This window comes from Carassius gibelio, chromosome B13 (genome assembly GCF_023724105.1).
Source record: "Carassius gibelio isolate Cgi1373 ecotype wild population from Czech Republic chromosome B13, carGib1.2-hapl.c, whole genome shotgun sequence".
Taxonomy (NCBI): Eukaryota; Metazoa; Chordata; class Actinopteri; order Cypriniformes; family Cyprinidae; genus Carassius; species Carassius gibelio.
The window spans coordinates 8,953,732-8,977,132 of NC_068408.1; the positions used below are offsets into that span (position 1 = coordinate 8,953,732).

A 23,401-nucleotide genomic window follows, 5' to 3' on the forward strand; every position below is an offset into this window, starting at 1 on the left:
ATATATAATGTTTATATAAAATGTACAATATTTTTCCACTAAATATATATAATTTTACAATATTGTGCACATTATGTGATTTATTATATGTTTGACATTAATTGTAATATTTTTTCATTTAAATAAGAGCAGACACACATGCACAATTACAATACATACACTAATTTTGGGTTTGTGTGTGTTAGTGTATATATATATATATATATATATATATATATATATATATAAATTATATATATTGGTAAATATATATAATTTTACAATATTGTGCACATTATGTGATGTATTATATGTTTGACATTAATTGTAATATTTTTTCATTTAAATAAGAGCAGACACACACGCACAATAACATACACTAATTTTGGGTTTGTGTGTGTTAGTGTATATATATATATATATATATATATATATATATATATATATATATATATATATATATATATATATATATATATCAAGTGAATGTATATATTTAACATTTATATTACATCAAACAAATTGCTACATGTTGGTAGCAACATGGGAGAGGCACAAAAAAAAGACTTGCATGGTTTGTCACACTTTATTACAAACATCTGATGACTTTGTTAAATATTTGTAAAAGGAATATCAAGGAAATAAAAAGTAATCAGTCAGTCAAGCATTAGCATAGCATTACAGCATAACTGTGTTCTAGTTTACCAACCAAAGTTGAACTACACATTGGCTTATGACATGATTTTGACACAGCATGAATTATACTTAAAATGTAAGCTTGCCAAAAAAACCTTGGCATTAATGTATGGTCTACGACTGTTGCTACTAATAGGTTCAGCAATGCTTGCTAACGTCAAGTGTCAATGACACTGTCTCCACATTTGCTGGCAGTTCCTTTAAAAAGCTGGAGATGAGAACAACTGGCTTGAAGCAAAAACGGCAAACACTAAATGCAAAGGAAAGACTAAAAATTTTAATTAAATTAATTAATAAATGGTAAACATTTATTGACTGCAAAAATACTAATAGAAAAAAAGATGCATGAAGTGCAGGAGGGAGGAGTTTTAAATCTCATGGACTACTATTTTGTAACACCATCCATTGTGATTACACTGAATTTTTAGTTTAGTTCAGCTGTATTGGCATGACAACTGAAAAATAGCATCACCAAATTATATAATCTTACACGCTTTCATTTATGTAGGCTTACATAACTGTTCAAAATGCACACTGTCTCTATGAGGCAGGAGGAAATTTACAGTTCTACTTCAAAAAGTAGAAGAAAAAAAAGGGTAATGGTACTTTTACCTCATACACACACGTAACATTTATCAGCATAACGTGTACACATTTCAAACAGATTACTGCTAAAACTGTAAAATGCTAGTATTACAATAAATGCAGAGCAAGCAGTGCAGAAAACTGCTTTATATTGGGCTATAACAATCCATACTGCACTCAAACAAGCGGAAACTGAAATCTATACAAGACCATTATAGATGCAGCTCAGCGATACCTGCAATAAAGTTCCCCTTAAATATTAAGTGTATTCAAAAAAAATTAATAAAAAACAAGTTAAGTAAAATATTCTAGTTATCTCATAACTAGATGATTGCATCTTTTGCTACATGCGATTATTTAATTTTCTTTCCTACAAACAATCCCAGACATTCAGAGCAAACAAAAATTCAGGTTTCAGTTAGCTTTGCCATTTCCCTTCACCAGACAGTGACATCCTTCTGAAAAACAGAAAAGAAATGATCATAAGAAGAGCCTGAAAATAAAACACGAATAAGAAAACCCATATCATATATGGTATGAAATGATTCAAAAAATTATTTAATGATGAAATAAAAAATTAACTGTTTTACCCAATATGTGTGGTATAGTATGTGTTGTACCATAGTATTACTATTTTTATGAAGTACTGAGTTGTTGCCTACAGTATATAAATCGTTCCAAATCAGTAATTTCATTTAAATTAGGATGCTGCCTTAGAAGGCATCAGAAAGCAAATCAGCTCACTAGGTTTTGGAAAAGAGCCTGTGTGTTTGTGTTTATAACAGACCTAAGCGTAGTAACAGGGGGAGACCAGCAGATCTGTGAGCACAAGCAGCTGGTCATCTGTGAACTTCTGCTTGTGTTCCTGCCAGTTATCATGATGAGTGCGACGGAAATCCGACAGGGTTTTCTTCACAGTCATCTAGAGAACCAACAAATATATATTTATCTAAAACATCTTTTGAGTCACTCATTTAAAGTAACTGGCGCTCGGTTTAGCTAGTATTCTCAGTAATGCAGTTGCTGGTCTACCTTTACCATCCATACATTATCTTCCAAATGCAGTTGCATGAGTAATGTTCAACTTCCAGAAATGTTTAAACATTTCATCTTTACTCAGTCAAATCCTGGCCCCATGCAGACTGCAATCAGCTGATCATTCCCAATCAACCCCCATTCTCTTCAGCTAACAGCTGGAAAGGAGAAAGAGCTGCACCTCTATAGGCTGTGTGTCGTTGAGGTGGGCACTCAGGTCCATGAGGATCTGGGGCATCCAGGTGGGCACATCATACGGGCTGGACAGGATGCAGGCACTCAGACCCAATACACCTGCATGTCGCCGCACCAGGTCTACACACACAGGAAAAATGAAGAATTCAAGTAGAGTTATTTAAGGTATATAAATATATCTAGGGTGAACTCAGGTAAATTCATCCAAGTGATTAAAACAGCCAAAGTTTTTTTTAATTCAAACTAGATATAAAATCATATATAATAACAATTAACATCTGAAATCTAATTGACCAAATTCATGACGTAAAATGAAAAACGTGTGTCATTTGCTAAAAATTACATTTAACTCTGTTTTCAGGATGAACTTTAAGCATTAGTCTACAAAAGTAATTTAAATGTAAAACGTAGGAAAAATGAGCATGCACAATTAAATATCCAGTACTGGATTACATATACTTTATATTGAACAACATTGATAATTTAAAAAATTCTATAATATCTCTACTCAAATAATTTAAACTCTAGAGCTTAAAAGCATTCATAGATTAATCAAATGTTTCCTGAGAATTCTTGATGATTTCTGAAGGATCACTTGACACTGAAGACTGAATATTGGCTTCTGAATATTAAGCTTTGCCATCACAGAAATAAATATTTTAAAATATATTCATACAAAACAATTATTTTAAATTGTAAATGTATTTTACAGTATTACTGTTTTTACTGTATTTTTGGTAAGTGTAGAGAGATTGCATTCAAAAGCATTTTCTTTTTTAAATTGCTGAGCCCAGACAGTGTCTGTACTGTATACATGGTATGTCTGTGTGATTATTACCAGCAGAAGGGATCGTGTCCACCACTGAGCACAGCTCTCTCCTCTTGCGTTTGGGCAGACGGGTTTTGCTCAGGGCCTCAAAATGGGCCTGCATGGGTTCATCAATGCTGAGAAAATTACACTGCAGGAATCCACTTATAGTGGTGGCGGCCATCTCCCTCACCTAAAAACATGAAGAAAGACAGACAGAGAGAGAGAAGGAAAGAAAGATCATTACAGAAGAGTGGTACAGTTCAGGCTAATATCGGTTCAGACAGTTTCTCTTTTCAGTTATCTAAAGCGTGGGAAGTGCAGAGCAGGGACCGACGGGATCTTTTGTGTCACAATTTTTCTTTAAAGAAGAAGAATACAAGAAGTGTTGGAAATGTATGTAATATAGCAGAACGTTGCAATCTGCATCACAGAACAAAACACCATGTTCCAGAGCAGGACTGCAGTCAGCTACTGACTAACTAGTGTGAACAACTGGTCATCTAACCGGTATGGTGGCCCAGTAGTGCATAACACAACAAAATCTTAACAACACAACACATAGGACTAATTTCATTGTGTTGTGCTAATTTTGCTGTGTTGCGACTTGTTTTCGTGTACTACTGGGCCACTGTAAACCAGTCTCAAAGAAGCCCTGTGTAATTAGGTAAAAAAATCCAGAGATATTAAAAATAAACAGCCATAAAAGCTGACTCAGCAATAGCAATTCTCTGTGCATGTCTATGAGAGATAAGAACACGCATTTTTGCTGACAAGGAAACAATGGCTATAGTTTTGATGCTTCAAACTCTTGTGATCTTGGCCTCTGTGCTCTGATCTTTAACCTTGAAACAGTCACGGTCACGTTGTGATTGGCTAGTACTAATCAACCGAATGTCTGCATCACATCACAGAGGGTCGAATCGTATGCATCATGGAATCCAGAGTGCTTTTATTTAATAGGCTCAATTAAAAGGTGTAGCTTTCGTCAACTCATAACCCTATTCTTTTCCCCCTTTAGCCTCTTCTCTCTCCATTTGCCGTCCTCTCCTCTCTGAAAATTTGAATATCTATCACCATGGAAACAGAATATTGGTGCAGCTAGGAGTTGCTATGGTAACAGTAAGAGGGATCGAAGGATAGAGAGCATGTGTGTGTGTGTGTGTGTGAGAGAGAGAGAGTTAAGGAAAACTAGAGAATGCTACATCATTGAAAAGACAGAACGGAACACATTTAACCTTAGTGATTATACTAAAACACATGCATAGATTTAGATATACTGAAGATATTAATTCAAGTGAAAAATGTCTGAAACATGCAAATACCGGCACACATTATGAAATCATTATATGTGAATATGGCCTGTACATTTCTGTTACGCATAATAAGGGCCAACAATCTAGAATATATATATATATATATATATATATATATATATATATATATATATATAAACACATTAACTACAGAAACGTAATATTTTATAAAATGTAAATTGTTAATGTGATGTCAAAGCTGAATTTCTATTATTCCAGTCTTCAGTGTCACATCTTTCAGAAATCAATCCAGTATGCTGATTTTGTTCTTGTAAAAAAACAACAACAAAAAAACAACCTTATTGATTTATTAAATAGGTAGGTAGAAAGGTAAATGTAAAGTTAGGGTAAAAGTAGGGTAAAATACTGTAATTACATTAACAATTCTGATGAAATTAATGTATACCATTTTTGAAATAAGTACAAATGTGAAAAGCCAATTTATGTTTTTTTTTTTTTTTTAGTTTTCCAACTGCCAAAAAAATGTCCACTCTCTCACTATGCTGTCAAGATGAATGAAGCCTTCATTGATTAGTTGGTCATTTATTTTATTCCAATTCTCTGCTGACTGGATGTCATAGTTAGAATGCTTTTCACAAAGTTCATCCATTTAATTTTGAATTTTAATTGATTGTAGAACACAATTAATTTATAATACACAGTATAAAATTACTAGGCAAGTCTGTACATATTAGGCATGATTGGTTGTGCCCCATAGAAATAAAGAACCAGAGACACCCCTAGTCCTCAGAAACAGTGAAACAAACCTTTATACATGTGTATATATCAGTGTTCAAGTTTATTCACACACCTCAAGTTGTTCATCCTCCAGCAGGCGCAGTACTAGCGCTCTCACGTCACTGACAGCCTTGGCATCACTGAGGAAAGTGAAAAGATTGTAGAAAACCATGATCTGCAGGTATGTGAGAACAGTGTAACGTGCGTGCCATGAGCTGCTCCTCGAAATCTGTAACAAACAGCATCATCTGCTGGTCAGATTACACATTAAACCCTCATATTCAAAAGCATATTTAATGTGTGTGTGTGTGTGTTTGTGTGTGTGTGCGCGTGCACATTACGGGCATTGGAAAGTCACCTCCTCAAGTGCATTGAGGACTTGTGGGATCTGCTCTGAGTACAGCAGTCCCTGGGACATAAGAGACAGACATGTCTTAGCATCTCTCTTCATCTCATCATAGCTGTCGTCATTCTCCACAGGAGCAATCTAGAAAGAGAGAGACAGACAGACTTAAAAGTACAAGACTTGTAGACAGGTAACTAAATTACAGACAAAATTGGGACTCACTTTAAAGAGTAGAGGGAGGAGACGAAGCTGCTCTGGGACCACAGAAGAGAAGGAGCGTCCAACACTGGTCATCAACCACTTCAACACTATCACAAATACAAGATTATTTTTAAAATACCACTTCCGCACACTCAAATAATCACATTCACGCACAAAGTACACACCAGTTTTGAGTAATTTGATGGCTTGTTTCCTCTCATCTTGATCTCCCTCTGTGTTCTCCTCTACAACGTGGTTCTGGATCTCTTCCTCGCCCTCCGTTAAAGGCTTGAGTGTGTGGCAGGTTCACGTCGATCATGAAGATGTAGGTGAGCACACTGAGAGACAGGCCAAGAAGAGCGAAAGAATGAATGAATGGTAGTTGCTGAGACAAAAGCAAACAATGACTTTGAAAAGAAAATGCATATAATGTTGACGTGATTTTTGCATTCAAGTACATACCTGCCGATGCGTTCACGTACATTCTTGTAGACCTGAGTGAGTTTGGGTTCTAGGTACTGTAGTAACCTGTGAAGCAACTCTGGAACTCTCCATTCCTGCTGAGCAAGACCTCCCTGCAGCACATACAGACGGCTGAAAAAGAGATGACATGGTCCCATTCAGCATTTCCCCTTTTTAATCCATTCAGTACATTCAGCTTTTGAAAAAGGAAGTGTGTGGTAGTGATGTCATACCAGGCATCCACAAATGAGCCTCCTTCTCCAGTGACCGGAGATTCCATCAGCATCTCGAACAGCCAGTGCAGCTTTCGTGGGTCTCGGCTCTCCTGTATGATACATATATTTGTACACAAGGAATATTTTTGGGATCATATTAAAGAATATACTGGTCTAATAGAATTCTAATAGAATGCGCTGTTTAAAAGTTTTGGGTCTGTAAGGTTTTTTAAAAATGCTTTTGAAAGAAAAATTATTTGTGCAAAAACTCAATATGAGGCATACAGATCTACATCTTACTAAAAGATGATTTTGTGCTCTAAAAAGAGTGACAAAAGTGTTCTTACACAGGCGGTGGCGATACAGGTGCCCCAGTCCGCATACGTCTCAATGGTGATATTGGAAAGAGCTTTACGGAGGAGTGGACACAGCAGAGCCCACAGTTTTTCCACCTGTAATAAACACATACAAACTTGAACACATCATTCTGCAACCGACGATGTGTAACAGTGATGCTTAACTTGGTTGTACTGCACCTATATTTTATGCATGTGTGCTGATACCTTGCTGTAGCTCCAGTGTTTGGAGCCCCTGATGAGTCCAGAGATGATCTCCGCCACACAGCGCTGGGGGCTCTCATGGGAATCTGCAACCAGACGCTCCATATGAGGCTTCAGCAGAGGCAGGAAGGCATCATCAAAGTTCCGAAAAAGACCCTTTGACAACACAAGATGATATTTATGAAGCGATCCATTTTTGTTGATTTTTGGTTTATTGACTGGGTTTCAGACATGGTTTTGAGAAACAGACTGCAGAAGCTACAGACTCTCACCTTAAAGAGGCAAAATCGTCGTGGGCTGAATTGATCTTTCCCCTTTCTGTCCTCCAGAGACAAATACTGGATGAACTGATCGATGAACTGCTGGTCTGAGAAATGATCATATATGATCTGTTCACTCTACAACACAGAACACATGCATGAAAAAACCTAAGCAATCAAGACAAAAACCAGACTGAAATAAAAAAACTGAATAATTTTTTTTTTTTCTGAAGTGGTTGGCTTTAGACGTCCTTTGGTTTGAATATTTACATACTTCATTCATCTCTTCTCTTGTTTTGCCCTGTTTGGGCTGTTCCTCAAGAGGGGCATAGAGCATCAGCGTCCTAAAAAAAAAAAAAACATAAAATAAAACTAATTTTGAATTGATTGTCAATCAAATGATAAATATATACTGTATTTCAAAACTTTTTCAGCAGCCGTTACTCTAATCTTTATACTCACAATCCTAACACATAATCATTTCTTGTTAATATCATTGTTGAGAACAGTTGTGCTACTTAACATTTTTGTTATATATATATTTTGTCCAGTTTTCTTTGATGCATATAAAGTTCAAAAGATATCTTCTATAATACTGAAAGGGTTTTCTTTTTCCTTGTATAACGTTCTTTGAATTTCTTGTATGGCTTTAGAAGACATTTAATATGGTGCACAAATCATGTTTTTAAGCATGTGTACCGTGGCCATGTGGAATAGCCCCAGTGGGTTTTCTCAATGAAGCAGCACTCATTCCAGTCCTGCTGGGAGCGTGGCAACCTGCTGCTGTCATACTGCAGCCACTGGTTATCAGGCCTGTCTCCCACCAACAGAGAGCTTAGAGCTTTACCACCAGCTACATGAAGAACAAGAAGAAATATTACACAAATCTCAGATATTCTTTGATATGTGTCCATTTACTGAGACCACATAGTCATTTATTACTGTACAGTTGGTGTTCTCACATGACTGCAGCGAGGTTTTGAGCTCAGATATGTCATAGGGATTCACTCCCACTTTCTTGTGAGGTCTCTTGAGCTGCTTTAGAATGCCGCTCACTGCTGATATTGCACACTGAAAAATCAACAGCAGACGCCAGAATGAAGTGTCTCATTGTGCAACTTTCCTTACACACATATGTTTATAAGTATAATTGTGACAGAATGCACACACAAACACACATTGCGAACTAAGAGCGAGTCGTGGTTCAGGCTCTCAACGAAAAAGAGGACTGCAGAGGAAGGCAAAGGGTGGTCATCTCTCAGCATCAGAGAGAGGAAGCCGATAGCTATCTGCTCAAACTTCCAGGGCCTGCCAAATAAACAAGCATATGACCAATGAATTTACCATTACTTTACCATTCAGACATTTGCTGTGCATTCTAACCAGACACAATGAGTAGACGTACAAGTTTACGTCGTGAAGGCTGTCCAAAAGATCCATCACTAGCTTCTTGTACTTCCTGTTACAGGATTGATAAAAAACAACAACAAAAATAAACAATGACTAAATGTTTGTGTATATCCACTGCAAAATGGAATTTAAATCGGAAAGCATATTTGTATGTAGCTTTTTTATTTTATTTATTTATTTACTTACTGCACTGAGTCTATGTTTTTCTGTTCCTGTCTCTTTCTTCCCTCCACTTCCTCCTGTTCAGAGGCGGCACATGGAGTCGGTTCTGGGTTACTGGATTTCATCAATTTTAGAGCAACCTCTACACAGCTCTCTGGAATCTGAATATGAAACAAAAAAGAACAGTGTAAAAACAAACGTCACAGTAAAAATACCTTTACTTTTGTTACTGCTGCAGTTAACATAAAAGTAAAAAAAATTAAACTGGTGTGCGATGTCAACAAAAATAATTTCCACTTTATACTATATCTTGTCCATACTTTACATTATGAACGATGACTTTAGGCTTACTTAAAACTGAAGGGTGTCATTTTTTCTGATGTTTAGTTGACGTTTCTCCCTCATTTAGGCTACTGTTTGCTGAACTCACAGAAAAGTCAATTCCGATGGTCTCGTACTGGCGGTGGATTCTGTCAGCCAGATCATCAAAGAGCCGGACGACTGAAGACTTCTCTAGAGACATTGAGGGGCTCATACCAGAACGCACAATGGCAGGCCATGTGAGAGCAATGCAGTCCCAGTACTGTAGGTTAGCAAGACAGATCCCAGAGTGGTTCCCTAACAGACAGTACAAGGCACCCTGGAGAAGAGTAAAAAAGACAGACAAAATATGATCCTCCTCAATTTTCAAAAGCTTGTCATATGTCAGAATGATCAATAGGAAGAGAAAGATCCTTAAGATTCTTTCATTGTATATTTAACCCGAACTGTGTAACACCTACTTTGAATTGCTGCTGGGTGACGTCAGTACGGTTTGGGTCCAGATACTCCAGCACCGCAGGGATGACGTCTCTGCAGCACAAGCTGTAGTTTCCCAATGCTGTGAACAGCACGTTCTGAGCTTTACTCCTCACCTGAGGTAAAACAGGGACTGTTAATGATGTATTCATTGCTTTTTATGTGTGAATACATTTGTACGTTTGTGTATATGGCCTTGTCATACCTGACTGTACCTGCTGGTGGACAGTCTAAGCAGGTCATTTATCAAGTCCTGGTGAACACTCCTGTAACAACATCCTTCCATGGTCAGATTTCTTAACTGAAACACACAGGCACAAAACACACTCAGAACTGCTGAAAATCATAACAAAACATGCTGAAGAGTAGGGCTGTAGTGATACACTAATCTCACGATACGATGCGATACCCGATATTCAGCTCACGATACAATATATATCACGATATTCAGCCAACGATGTGATTCGATACGATTCGATACGATTCTATATAATTTAATACTTTTACATCATTTTCTGATAGATGTAAAGGGCACAGAGTGATTTTGTTGACATCTTGTGAGCGTTTCATTTACTTGGATTTAATTAATTGAAACAAAAACTCAAAAAACATCAGACAGCTTGCAAAATAAATGCTGGACAAAATTAATCAAAGATGTGTTGAGAAAATTATTTATTGAAGAGCCCCAAAATGTGCATTCTTGTTTCAGGATTATGATCCCAACCCATCTCACGAAAATAATAATGTTACCCTAAAACCAAAATAAGTAGAGTAACATTTTTTCAATAGCTTTCGTGACACATTTTCACACTGTATTCATTTTCTTTATGAGATTTATTATAGGATGTATTATTAGAATGCAGGAATAAATAAATCTATAAAATAAAATGACAAAAAATGTATAAAATATGTCTGTCAGGTTTTGAGATTCACCCAAATGCTCTGTAAAATGTAATTATTATTATTATTATTATTGTTCTTATGAGTTACCTCATGTTGCAACATGACTCTGTCTATGAGTAGAGCCCTAATGTGCTGCTTACTGCCATGAAGCTGGAGAGAAGAAGAGAGAGTGTCAGTCAACTACACGTCAAATAAAGAGATTGGTAACAGATATTAAATATGTGTCTAACCCTGTTCTCCATGGACTTCTTAATGAGACTGAAACTTTTCCAACGCGAGTCAAACTCATGTTTGTGTGAGCCTTTAAAGTGGAGCAGGTCGTTGATGATCTATAAAGAAAAAACATCATTTGTCTGTCATACCACTGCTTTTCACCGATACAGTACTGTAAGTATCACATGCACATAAACCTGACAGACAAAACCCTGACAGTGTTGCAGTTCACCTTTATAATTGAGAAGAGGGATTTGATGTCATCCTCTGAGTGCTCTAGAGTGTGGTCTGTATGGAAAAACATCATAGAGTTGAAAGATAGATCATACAGATGTAAAAAAAAAAAAAATCTGTTGTATTAAAATGTAAAGTTTAAATCTAGAACAGGACTAGAGTAACTTACGTAGTAGAGGTCTAATCACCTTACAGATGTCCTCTCTGTAGTTCTCTCCAGACAGGTCTGAAACATAATCAATAATAAGCAAGCAACTAATTTATTAATCAGTATAGCTCTAGCACTGGTTTTAAACACAAGAAGGAAATCACTCACCGTAGTCTACTCCAGTGTACACATTTGTCTCGCATAGTTGAATCATACTGTTTATCCTGAAGTGAGAGGCATTGCAAGGTTACTATATCAATAAATGAATATGTTTAAAATATAGTGGTATAATCTGCCTGTGTAAGTGCTATATTGAGTGTGTGTGTCACACTCACTTCTCTGGCACAGGTTCTCCATTCAGTGGAGGCAGAAGGCTGCTTGCTCCCAGAAGGCAGTTGTGAACAATGGACAGACTCTGTAGAACATCATCCCTAAAAAGACACAAAACTCATTGGCAAATTAATCTTTCTCTCATCTGTTTTTCTGGAATGTACTTGTTTTTATTAATGCATTAATTAAAATATGTCCATCAAAAAATTAAAAACACATTAAGTCCCTTTAGAAGAAGAAGAAAAAAAAAAGTATGAACACATTTCTGGTTTGATGTTGATGAACGGGTACGTACTGATGGGCTGTGGGGGTACAAATGAGTTCAAACAGATAACATGTTACCGTATCCTGTGGCTGACCTGCTGACGTCCTGTTCTCCCTGTATGTGTTTCTGCAGACGCTGGAGTTCAGGTTTTAACAACAGATCCAGCAAGTAAAAAACTAACTCTTTCTCTTCTGTGCTGGGCACGTGCCACTGGATGCCCAGGTTCAACAGGTCTCCAGGCCGACCCCAGTCCTGATCCAGAGAGGAGACAGAGACAACTAATGGAACATCAGCCTCAATAACGTATTTTTTTCTTTTTTTTTTATACCTTATAAAAGACAATATTGACCAATGTTTTGTGCAATTAAGTAGACTGATGATAACTGGTGTAATTTCTAAAAACATCTTTATCTTTTCTTCATGCACTTTTCTTTAAGACCTTAAAATAAAAAAACATTACAAAGAAGTTTCATGGATTTGTTTTCATGAATTTAGAAAAAAAAAGGGGAGTAGTTTTGATTTTCTGAGAACGATGAGGAGGAGTCAAGTTAAAATGAACCACGCAATACATCAGTCAGAGAGGAAGAGTGACGTCTGTTTGTCTGAGAAAAGGTGCTCAGGTTAACCAATGCTAGAGACGGTGACGGAGCTCCACTAATCCATTCATTTACTCAATCTTCTCATCTCTTCCTCTTTAGAAACATTTGATGGGATAAAAGTAAAGCCCAGTCACAGGAGCAAACACATATGTAAAGTGGGAACTTCCCATTCACACTGCTGTAGTGAATTTAAACATTTTGGACATCTTTATTACTAAACTTTAACACTGATCATATTATATTATAATTTTCATTTAATATTAGTATTTACTAATTTATATCATATTTATATCCACTAATTAATATCAACCCTAAAATACAACATTTGTCACTTTGTAACAGCAATAATTAACCAATTATTGGGCTCAAATTTTTTTCTCCAGAGAAAAAAGACTTCTTCTCCAGAGTTTCAAAAGAGATCTCAATGATATATATGAGTTTAGATGTCAACTGAAGACAGGCATTTCTCATCAAACTCATCTAAGCAAAACTAACTGGCCAAGGTTATGCTTTTCACACCAGACAGCTTTGTCCTGTACAGTATGTCAATAACTGTTTTCAAATGGACCCTTGGATATGTTGAATCTTCAGGATTATGGCATCATATTTCAGATTTATTCTTAGCAGAGTTGAGCCTCGTGTCACGTTGACAGGGGTAGTGGCAAAATCAGGCACCTTATTTTCCACTTGAGGCTGACCTTAATTGGAAGGTATGTGTCAGTGTGCTGCTGGACCCCTCCAGGCATGCTGCAGTACTCTCTGGGATAGATGAGGGACATGGAGCGCAGGGTGTGATAGAGCAGCTTACAGGCCAGATTGTAGCCCTGCTTACATTTCAGGTGCAGAGTTAACTGAAGAATCTGCACCAGCTGAGACTTGTACAGTAACAGTTGTTCACCATCCACACGGGTCACCTACAGCCAGAGACAAGGACTGTTGTTATAAAAATATCTAGATATGTTTATAGTAACAGGATTCAGGATACTGATTTCCAGAATCAGTTTAAATTTCTATGTTTCTAGAGCAAGCTAGCTAGATATCTACACATTGACCAATCCAGTGCTGACCTCAGACAACAGCAGGAGGTTCCACATTAGCTCTTTATCTAGCTCCTCTTCATTAAATACCTCTTCATCTGAGAACACATGGTATGTTAACGGGAAACTCACAACACATGTAGAGATATCATTGACACATTACATGCAGGCGGAACTTACAGGCTGAGATTTTTAAAATGGCATTACAGCAGTGGGGCAAAAAGAGTTTCAGAGCCTCTGCAGGGTGACACTGAAAGGGGAATAATCATTTAAATTGGTCAGCCAGAAGTTTTGAGAAGGGGAGTCAGTGAGTTGAGCTCAGGACACCGACCTTGGTTGCAGCTCGGCACATGTTCGCCACCATCTGTCCAGCCACGTGAGTCTCAAAGATATTTCTAGTGGCAAAGTTAAAGACTTTTTCCAGAGCCACCTATAAAAATGAAGGAAATATGTTCAAATATCATAACATAGTTAAAGCACTATACACTTCCGTTCGTAAGTTTAAGGTCTGTAAGATTTTCGTTATAAATAAATCATTACTTTTATTCAGCAAGGATACATTACTTTGCTCAAAAGTGACAATGAAGACGTTAAGAAATGTTAAAAGTGGTTTCCAAATAAACGCATTTTTTTTTTTTACTTCGAATTTTACCAAAGCAACTAGACAAATGTGTTTCAGGGATCATGTGACATTGCAGACTAAAGCAATGGCTGATGAAAACTCAGTTTTGCCACCACAAAGTATAAATTAATCAAATAATATTTCCCAATATTACTGTTTTTACAGTTTTGTTAATCATAGAAATGCAGCCTTGGTTAGCATAAGAGATTTGGTGAGAAAACATTTAAGAAAATCTTACCAAGCCCAAACTTTTGAGCGGTAGTGTATGTTATGACAAGGTTTAACTGCATGGGTACAGAGAGTGTGTTTATAATGACCTGGAATATTTCCATAGAGCACTGCGTGAGGATAGTGCTGAATGTGGAGGACAGGCCCAGCTCCACCAGACTCTCCAGATGAGTCATTTTCTCTGTCTCCATCTCCTCCCGGGTCTGTTCTAGTGTACTCGTGTCAATCAGTGCAAAGCACCTAAACACACAAACATGAGAGGGAGCACGAGGATCCAGAAAGAAAGACACATGTACAGTATAAAAAGACAGTTCTGTACCTATCAATAAACTGAAGAACAAAATCCTCAAACTCTGCTGAGGCTGAACACAACTCTTTTTCCACCTGCACAAAAAACATAGAATGAAAAAATTGCACATGAATTATGAGATGTAAAAAGATCCTAATGACAGGAGGATGTTTCACCTGTGTGAGGTCATTTCTTGTCTGAACAGCAGCTGAACAGTCCACCAATGGCACAAGAGTAACAAAAGTCCCTAAAAATTGGAATGTTACCTAAAAAAAAACACACTTACTGTATATTTTTAGATGTATATATATATATATATATATATACACACAAAATTACATTTATAGTTTACCAGTTTTCATCATCAATAACCAACATCTGTCTTGAAGAGTCTCTCACCATGCACTTGCTGAAGTCATTGGGGTCGACCCCAGGCAGAGCCCTCATGAGGAGAGGCAGCATGTGTGTGGGACCCTCTGGAAACCTCTGGCCCCCGGCTACAAGGCTCCGCGCCACACCGATCATACAGCTTAGAGTGGCGGTCAGCTGGTGAGGCTCAGTGAGGGTCTCCATGGCAGGATATGTCCTTAAATGAGATGAAGAACAGGAGAAAAGAGTCCCAAAAATGCTTTTATCTGATAATGTCCAGCCCATCATCAATTTGTCGTCTCATTTCTAAACTACCCAGGGCTTGTTAACAAGTTGAATTCTACAAAACATCTATGAAATTATTGTACTCTTAAAATGGTTCACTCAAAATATATTAGACTGTCCATAAACAAACAAACACACTTACTTCTCCAGCACTGGAGGAATGACTAGCTCAGGTCTGAGCAGGGCAAGGTTTTGCAGGGCCTGGGCAGCATCCAGACTGCCAGTTTTGCTAAACATCGCCAGCAGGACGGGCTGCTTCATACTTTCTACAAAGTCTGTGATGTCCTGCTCACTGAGAAGGTGGCTCTCGGGAACAGGAGTCAGCCACGATGGCGTCCGGTAACGTTCTCGATGCAGACGTTTCACAACGCTAGCAGGTAATCGCTGAACGAGCTTCATGAGTTTCATCTAGGGATGAATGGATGGATGGAGCAACACAAAACACTTATATAAATATAGAAATTTAAATAAAATATAACAAATCAAATAATGTAAAATTTTCCCGCCATTATTAGGTAGTTCAGTGAAGAAGAGAAGGAATTATTAGGGAGAAAATGGACTTGAAATGGAGCTCTGACCATAATGATTTTACTATTACAACTGTGAAATAGATTGAATGAACAAACTTAAGACTTATCCAGCACACACATCTGTAATAGGTCTGTAATTATGAGATGTATTTAGATAAAGGTGTCATTGAGGCCTAAATAAATGAAGCAAACATGAATTAAATGTAATGTTAGTTCTACTGAGATGTTAATGTCAAAATTGCATTACAGCTGCCATTTGATCAAAGGGATGAATATTAACTTCAACTTCTGATTCCCATTGCACTCAGTGAGCATGGTGGCCTTTGACATATTCTTTCCTGCAATAAAACGTTTGGTACCCTATGATGGTCACCACAAACCATACAATTAATTTGCATCAAAGCAAGAACACTTTCTGTAAGCTTCTGAAAAACAAATCAGATGTTCCACAGAATGCACACATCTCATCAACAGCTCAAAGGGAAAAACAAAGTAATATCGCAACAATGTGGTTACAATAAAAGGACAAAGCTTTTTCAGGGTTTACTGTGACATTTGAAACTGAGAACTAGATGCCTCCCTCATTCAAAGCAAACATGCATCCCTGGAAAGACAAACTGTCCTGTGGTCTATGAGGAGAAGTTTCTAGAAAAAGAATGGCATGCATTGTTGATAGCAGCTGTTTGTTTCAAATGGACACAGCTGCAAGCTCTTAAAAAACTTTGTTCATGTTTTGGTTATGGCTTATTTTAATACAATAACTTATGTGTTAATCTTTATAAATAGTATATGACTTATGCTTTATATATTTTAATATTTTGCATCATATTTTTATTTATACTAAATTGCAGAATCAGAAATTTCCACCAGTAACTCACCAGCCAGCGGCCGTGGTTAGAAGGGTGGAAAAACGAGGCGATACTGTTGAAAAGGCCACTGAGCTGGGTCTGAGTCCGCTTGCTGGGCCCTCCCTAAATATAAAGTAAATGCATTACATCATATCCTGATGGTTTTGATAACTTGATGCCATTTCAATAGTGATTAAAAGCATGTGTGCTTCATTTTACCAGCAAAGCAGAAATCCAGATGACCACATGACTGATGTCATAGGCATTTGTCAGATATCTGGAAACCAGCATCTGACTGGACCCTACAGGAAGATTAAGACTCCGTAAGATCCTAGTGAAGATCTGAAAACAGAGACAGAATACAACCTGTATAACCAGCAATACTGAACCAGCTCTGGATTGAATGGCTTATTGTGTGTTCAAAACAGCTAAGGAAAATCATTTAAACAAGAAACTTTTAAAGCAATGTCTCTCTACGGTGGCAGTAATGTGAATATCTCACCTTGGGTATATAAGGGTCCCAGTCTATATAACCAATGTTGTCATTTGCCAGTCTTGCAAAAAGGCTGACAAGATTCTGAAACAGACAAAATCAGGTTAATGCTACTGTAATGGATTACTGAAGTGAGTTAAAATTCGATAGTGAGGCAACTATACTTACCACTTCCCAACTTGGAAGGTTCTGCACCGAAACCCACAGGCTTATCAACTCTTCAAACCAAAGTCTGTGGAAACACACAAACCAAAATACTTCATACACACCAATTTCCAGACTAATAGGACGGATTGTGTAAGTGAAAGCAGACTGAAAGTGTGTCGTAAATTTCAGGCAGCGCTCACTTAAAGCTCTTATCATGGAGCTCTGGAGGGAGAGTGGTGGGCAGGAAGAGCTCAAAACATCCCATTGCCTTCTGCATGGTCACGTCAAATGGGCACATCAGAGGCCTCCACTCTTCCAGCATCTCCTGTGTGGCTGATTCTGGGAAATATCTGCATGCATTCATACAAAGACACACAGAGAACAATTTTGTGTAGCGCTGTTGCTGATATCTGATCTCAAGCATTTTGCACGCATATGACAACACTAAAACGTCGACATGTGCCATTTAAATGTCATGGTAAAGTATATGCAGTAAAAGTAAACTCTTATTAATAACTGGTTAAAGTGCTTTAGTAAAGGATTACAGTCTATAAGTCGCATCAGGAATCCTGACACACAACATGCGGCACTTCCTGTCGATCATTTACTGGCCTGTCTATGAGCAACCTGCAAACAGTGTGCTATCTGTACAAACCGAAGGCATGGACTTCTATGACCATTGACATGATCACTTTTTCTACTGTAGATGAGCTGAGAGGAACTTTGAACATGCAGCTTCACCTCACCCTAAATAACTTCCATAGAGTCTCTTCTGTGTTTAAGTGGAAACAAGGCAAGCATACATTTTTCTCTTTCTATTTCAATTAAAATGTAAAAAAAACAAACAAAAAAAAAACTGTATGGATATGATGTCCTTGTTGACCTCCTGATGAAAAAGGGACAGCACTGATCCTGGCAGACTCCCACAAAGCCAAATGAAAAGAGCATTAAACAGGATTAACAGCCAAGGGAGAAACTGAGGATCTATACACTACCTGTCAAATATATGAGAAGTAGCAATCAAAAACTCCCACTCATCTAAAAGCTCATTTTAAACTTTTAAGATTTTTTTGAAAGATAATCAAAACTATACATATTTAGTCAAGTGTGTCCAGATCTTTTACTGATAGTGTAACTTTGATTAACCTGCCTGGAAAATAAAGCAGACAACTTTCTATCAACATAAATGTACATGCTTTGTTGTTGTTGTTTTTTTACGTGTTTTAATTATTTTCTGTCATTTGTGATCAATTTAATACATCACTGAAGAAAAAAATATAATTTGTTACAAATATCGTTTTGGCCCATAACCTTTGCTTGGTAGTGTTTGTCTGGAATAAAGAAAAGAAGATACGCAAGTAAGTACTTACGGTCTGCAATTCTTGATTAAAGCCTTCAGAACTGCTTCCACTGAGCTGCAAATGCAAGAGAAACTTGAAATTGGCCAACACTGGATACAACAGCACATTCTAATTCCATGCAAACAATGACCAAGACAACACACTAGTGTTGTTAGACCCACTCATGCATCATGTTATAAACTCAAACAGGCAGTGATGAAGCCAGTGGTAGCGGAACCTTTAGGAATAATTTTTTGGGGGGTTATTTTATTTGAACACAGCTTTGCTGTGAACTGATGGACATATTAGGCGATGATGGTCCATCTGTGACCTATATGCTGCTGAAAAGCTGGTCAGTCCAGCTCTTTTAAAGTTTTTATCAACCCCCTTATCCTGTGCATCTGAAGTAGAAATTAATTTCTGATCTTCAATTACATCACCAAATCACATTCATCACTTGCATGAAATCCATCAAACACATGCATCATATAATCCAAACAGCTAAACAAATGTAAACAAGGTCAGGGTCACCAAAAAAAATGCAGATATGTGACACCCAGACAGGGCCTCTGAACCTGACAACCTTTTTTGAAATGGGACAAAGTTATCTTTAACCTGTGCACTCATACAGAGGAAAGAATCCGTCAGTGTGGGATGACTGGGTAGCAGGAGCCAAGAAGGAAACTGAAGTATCAGATATCTGTATTAATGAGCATGGAACACTCAACACTCAGAAACTATGTACAATACAGGGTGTTTGCTGGGGCATTACAATTGAGAGCAACAGAGTGTTATTGAATGGTGTGAGAGCAGCACAACATTGGTTTTCAAAATGTGAGTCCAACAGCCTGTGTCGGGGTGTCAGTACTTGTTTTTTTTTTTGTGCAATGTGACATGCATCTTATTGGGTAAACGTGCACTCAGTAATTTTTATTATGTTTTATATAAAATCTATAGATAATATTAATTGTATTTTAATATTACTATTATAATATCCTTTGTAATATCCTTACACATATTTCAGAACATCTAAATTACATAAATGGCAAGCAGCATTATGCGGTTACAATTTTTTAAAAAAGGCAGCAGCTTTGGCAGTAAAACAGATCTAGTTACTTTTTTTTTAATGTTTGCTATTGTCTATTATTTAAGTAACACAGGATAGTAAATGCCTAAAAGTATACCAAAGATAGAAAATACATATTAGCAGCAAAGTTAGACAAGGATCCATTTTTGCATAAGTATTGCAACAGAAACTAAAATATGCCAACAGCGCAAAATTCACCTAATCATCTAATGGAATGTTGTGCATCAGCAGTGCCTAATAAACAAAAATATCATGCATCCACAGCAACCGAATTTAAGTCAAATAAAGTCAAACACAACTGAGACAAATAAAATCCAGTGAAACATTAAAAGTGCACTTTAAAATATTAACATAGAGTTCTTACCACCTCTGAGCAAGTTTAACAATTATGTGTTTAGAGGAAGAGTGTGGCCGCAGAGAACTGAACATGAGAGGAGAAAAAAAGACAGGCTCACTCAGCACTTCCTGTCTACTATGCTCAACTTCAGCACCAGTTCTAAGATGTGTGAAGATTTCCAGAATTAAGAGTGACAGTCTTCAAAATAAGAAGCTGGGATGGAAGTTATGAGGGTAACTATATGATTTATTGAGTAGATATGCAAAAGTGATAAAGCAAAATGGATCGCTTTAGAAACAAGTTTCTAATGGGATATGAATGTACCTGGGAAACCAGTTCAGGCCAAGGTGCTCTGTCTTTGAGAACAGGATCCTGTCCTGCAACTCATAAAGTGGCCGCCAAGGCAATTCTAAGTCCTCTCTTGAAAGCAGCTCCTTCTTCCTGTAAGACAAAATCATTTAAATGAAATGATAATGTGCAGAACTGATTAAAGCTACAAAACCATTGCAGTTTTTTAAAATTATTTAATTATTGTATTATCTTAATTTTGGACTAGCTTTTCCTAAAATAAAATACAAAAACAGTTAATTGCAATGCAGAAAACCACTGAAGAAAAAACTAAAATAAAGGTACAATACGATATTATAAAATTAATTTATATATAATTATTAATCTGCAAGGCAAGTTACTTTTTCTAGAAACTAATATAACTAGCTTCAGTGTAAGATTTTGAATATTTGTTAGAGACTTCTAAGCATCTATTCATTGGTCAAAAATTTTCACAAACACATTAATAAAATAATATGCATAAAATCAAACACACACACACATACATACATATATATATATATATATATATCTATCTATCTATCCATCTATATATATATATATATATATATATATATATATATATATATATATATATGACCTATTAGATTCCATAAAACAAATAATAATTATGTAATAATCTTTTCGGCAGTTCTAGAGTTTGCAAACTACTACAGAAATGCCCTACACTAGTGACATCATCTTTGTGCTTCCAGTGTTGATGTCGTCATCATCATGAGACTAAATGGAGGGCATGTAGGAAGTCCATCTTACTTCAGCAGGGTGATGAGGAGACGGGCGAAGCTCTGCATCATACTGGTCTCCAGTTTGGGGATGGTGACCAGCTCATACAGCAGCTTGACAAAGAGCACATGGTCCTCTTTGCTGAACTTCCTTCCATACAGTCGCAGATATCTGAAGGACAAGAACTCAGGTTTTTTTTTTTTGTATTAAAGTTTAACACTTTATTTAAACTATATTGTCTCCATCTGATTTTAACAGGTGAATTGTATGGTATGAAATAGATTTGCAGTTACCAATTCTAGAACTGACAATATTATAGTACAGACCCTAGACTTCCAAATCATTCCTTTATGTCTGATTAGTGTAGTTATGTTAGATCATGGCATGAACAATGTGCATATGAATAAAACTGAGAAAATGAAGAACACATTTAAATTTGGATGTTTTCAGTTGCTTCATGTTGAAAGGTGGAAACATAAAAGCATCATGTGATACCCAAGTAAATCACTTTAATTAGAAGATTTAGGTCAAGCTGTCAAAGCTTTCTTTCCAATGAAAAGGATTCTGACTAATGGTTAACCTGACACAATCAAATAATTTAGGTCAGACCTGGATATCATAGTTTCCGTGCTTGGGCTGGCAATGCCATTGGCTTACCAAGTGGGTTTTGTGTTCACTGGAATGGCAATGATAAAAAAAGCCATGTCCTAAACACCCAAGGGCACACAGAGACAAGTCCCAACACAACCACTGGGACATCTCCAAACATGGACATAGCTTGCATTTTGGCCATAGAATTTTTTTTTTTTTTTTTAAACACACCATCTATAGAGGCTACATCACAAGAGGATTCATTAATACATTTAGTGAAGCTGGTTTAAGCAAATATCTTGGATAACATTGAAGACATTTTTTCCGTGCATGTTTACTGTTTACAGATGAGTACGTTAGCAATTGCATCTCATAGTCACACGTAGTCTGACATCAGTGACCGTTTGTGCTTGTTGTGCTCTTAAAATAGCATTGAGGGGAAGTCATTTTGCAATCGCTGACAAAATATTTGGCTTGTTAAACACCGGTCCATTGCTTACTTTCACCGCAATGAAGAAGACAACCCAATAACTCAACTTCAGTGAAATGTATAGCAAAATATAACGTTGCCAAATTCTATGTCAACATTGGGTTAATCTAGAAAAAGAAGAAAAACAAAACGAGGTAGCTAATATCGATTTTACAAGCGGTTAAAATAGCACAGACGTAACGTTACTCTTCAAAGCGTTCCAACAGAACATTCTGCAAGATTTGTTTGAATGACGCAGGTGAAACCAAACGAGTGACTACGCACGCGCAACAGCAGCCAGCCCGCACTCTCGATTAGCGCTCTATTTTAAAACACACTGGAGATATTTTTACCGTAGTCTGCTTTATCCTCCTAAATACAAAGGGGTCATTCAGTGTTCCTGTGACTCTATAAACCGAGCTGCCTAGGAACATCGCTTAAAGAGATTAAGAGAATGTATTCATGATTCAAAATCATAGACATTCTAGGAACCACCTCATAATTTAATTTCGTTGGCAGACGAAACTACCCGGATGGGTCCTGTATAATGTTTGATGAGTTAATGCCTCTTTAAATACATACGTGGAAAGTTTCCTCGTCCAAAACAAGACACCTGGCCATATCTCTCTAAGTTGGACGGCTCTGCCGAGGTTTCCTTTGATCTGTGCCAAAAATGCATTGGACTCTTCGTCTAGTTTGTCCTTGTAAGGCAAAAGTTCGTTGTAAACAATATCTTTTTGCGGAACAAACCCTAAAAATTCAGTTGCTTCTTTTTTCATATTACAGTCCCCCAAATGTGGCTCCTCCACTTCGATTATATTAGAGACAGTCATGAACAAAAATATTCCAAACAGTGATGAGCTTCTGAGATGGTATGAGAAGTAATTTGCAAATTATAAAACCACTATAAATGTCAAAAACATTATACAGTCGAGGTATTTTCTTGTTGGAAGACGCGCACTGTCATCGCTCGTGTCGTTTCTGAACTCTCTAGGATAATGTTGACCTCTTTTAAGCAGACCCGCTAGCTGTCAAGCATCATATTTCTATATTACGAGCTCTCCATGTATCTGTTTCCATTCAGCCGTAACCAGCCAAACACACATGACCCAACTCCACCCTCTTCACTCTGCGTCACTTCCGCATAACATGACCAAAACAACAGCTCCAGGAATTAATCTTACTATGACGAAGGGCTAG

The 23,401-nt window shown here is 37.1% G+C and overlaps 1 protein-coding gene across 1 annotated transcript; it reads right to left on the reverse strand.

The window, feature by feature from the left end:
- Positions 1-551: 551 nt before the first annotated feature.
- psme4a (proteasome activator subunit 4a) lies at positions 552-23,295 on the reverse strand. Its single transcript, XM_052573304.1, is given in 48 exon segments — positions 552-1,718; positions 2,048-2,182; positions 2,477-2,610; positions 3,329-3,491; positions 5,426-5,581; positions 5,711-5,839; positions 5,921-6,006; positions 6,085-6,191; positions 6,193-6,237; positions 6,362-6,493; positions 6,595-6,686; positions 6,924-7,028; positions 7,140-7,292; positions 7,409-7,534; positions 7,671-7,740; positions 8,096-8,249; positions 8,359-8,467; positions 8,575-8,704; positions 8,802-8,855; positions 8,993-9,129; positions 9,399-9,608; positions 9,751-9,882; positions 9,972-10,067; positions 10,757-10,819; positions 10,900-10,998; positions 11,115-11,170; positions 11,286-11,342; positions 11,433-11,488; positions 11,600-11,695; positions 11,954-12,111; positions 13,157-13,372; positions 13,526-13,593; positions 13,676-13,745; positions 13,827-13,925; positions 14,435-14,585; positions 14,665-14,729; positions 14,811-14,900; positions 15,034-15,220; positions 15,431-15,696; positions 16,697-16,789; positions 16,886-17,008; positions 17,169-17,243; positions 17,328-17,391; positions 17,507-17,656; positions 18,677-18,721; positions 20,395-20,511; positions 21,172-21,312; positions 22,784-23,295. Coding segments are annotated over 47 exon segments (5,511 nt in total). The 5' UTR covers positions 23,035-23,295; the 3' UTR covers positions 552-1,718.
- Between the last annotated feature and the right edge of the window lie 106 nt (positions 23,296-23,401).